Genomic DNA, 1,052 nt, shown 5'->3' on the forward strand with positions numbered 1-1,052 from the left:
CAGATGAAGCATTAAATAATGAAGTCAATTGCATGCAATCAATGGGGGCTGACCATCCTCAAATGGAAAGTGCAATTGTTGAAATGGATTTTTCCGTTTCAAAAATAAGTGAGGAGATAACGGTGAAGGAAAACCTCATTATTGTGCCAGTCAATTATGAGGAATCTGTCCAGATACATTCCCCTGTTTCTTAACCATGGGAACAGAGGTGTGTGCCAAAAAAAAAATCCAAAGCCACGTAAGGATGATAAGGCAGCCACATGGAAAAAAATACCACGCAATGTGGTAACCCATAGATGTACAAACCCTAGAGACACAAATTTATGCGGATCAAAGAGAAACCAAACCGAGACAAACTTGTTTTCTGAAGAGGAGGCACGACAGAATGGAAAGAAAAGCAAAGGCATGGGAAACTACCAACAAATTCATAATTCTTCAACGGTGGAGGCTGCTGGACAACCCTGCTGGGAACAATGAAAATCCTAAGCTGGAACTGCCGGGGGCTTGGGAACCAACGAGCAGTGGATGTTCTCTCTCATCTTGTGAGGGAAAAAGCTCCCAATATTTTGTTTCTAATGGAAACAAAGCGGTCCATCGTAGAGATGAGGCAGATTCAGGCAGACCTCCCTTATCGATGTATGTTAGCAGTACCTAATATCCAACGTTGTGGTGGTTTGGCTCTATTGTGGATGGAGGAGATAGAGCTACATGTCCAAACTTTCACTCTTAATCACATTGATGCACTAATTATGAACGACACGGACAATCCTTGGAGACTAACAGGTTTTTATGGCTGGCCAGATGAGACGATGAAACATAACTCTTGGCACTTACTTAAGCACCTCCATACTAGACATTCTATCCCATGGCTCTGTTGCGACGACTTCAATGAGATTTTGAACTCAAATGAGAAACAGGGGCGTTTGCCAAAGCCTATGGCCCCTATGCAACAATTCCGCGCAACCCTTCTACAATGCGGATTAGTGGATCTAGGCTTCCAAGGTTATATGTATACGTGGAATAATGGACATGGTGGTGATGAATTTGTGTAG

At 43.0% G+C, this 1,052-nt stretch overlaps 1 protein-coding gene across 1 annotated transcript; it reads left to right on the forward strand.

Annotated features, from left to right (window-relative positions):
* Nucleotides 1-473: 473 nt before the first annotated feature.
* On the forward strand, nucleotides 474-1,052 carry LOC142621772 (uncharacterized). The gene has a single exon (XM_075795132.1). It carries the CDS (start codon nucleotides 474-476, stop codon nucleotides 1,050-1,052), a length of 579 nt encoding a protein of 192 aa, XP_075651247.1.

The sequence above is a fragment of the Castanea sativa genome, chromosome 1 (assembly GCF_040712315.1).
Source record: "Castanea sativa cultivar Marrone di Chiusa Pesio chromosome 1, ASM4071231v1".
NCBI lineage: Eukaryota > Viridiplantae > Streptophyta > Magnoliopsida > Fagales > Fagaceae > Castanea > Castanea sativa.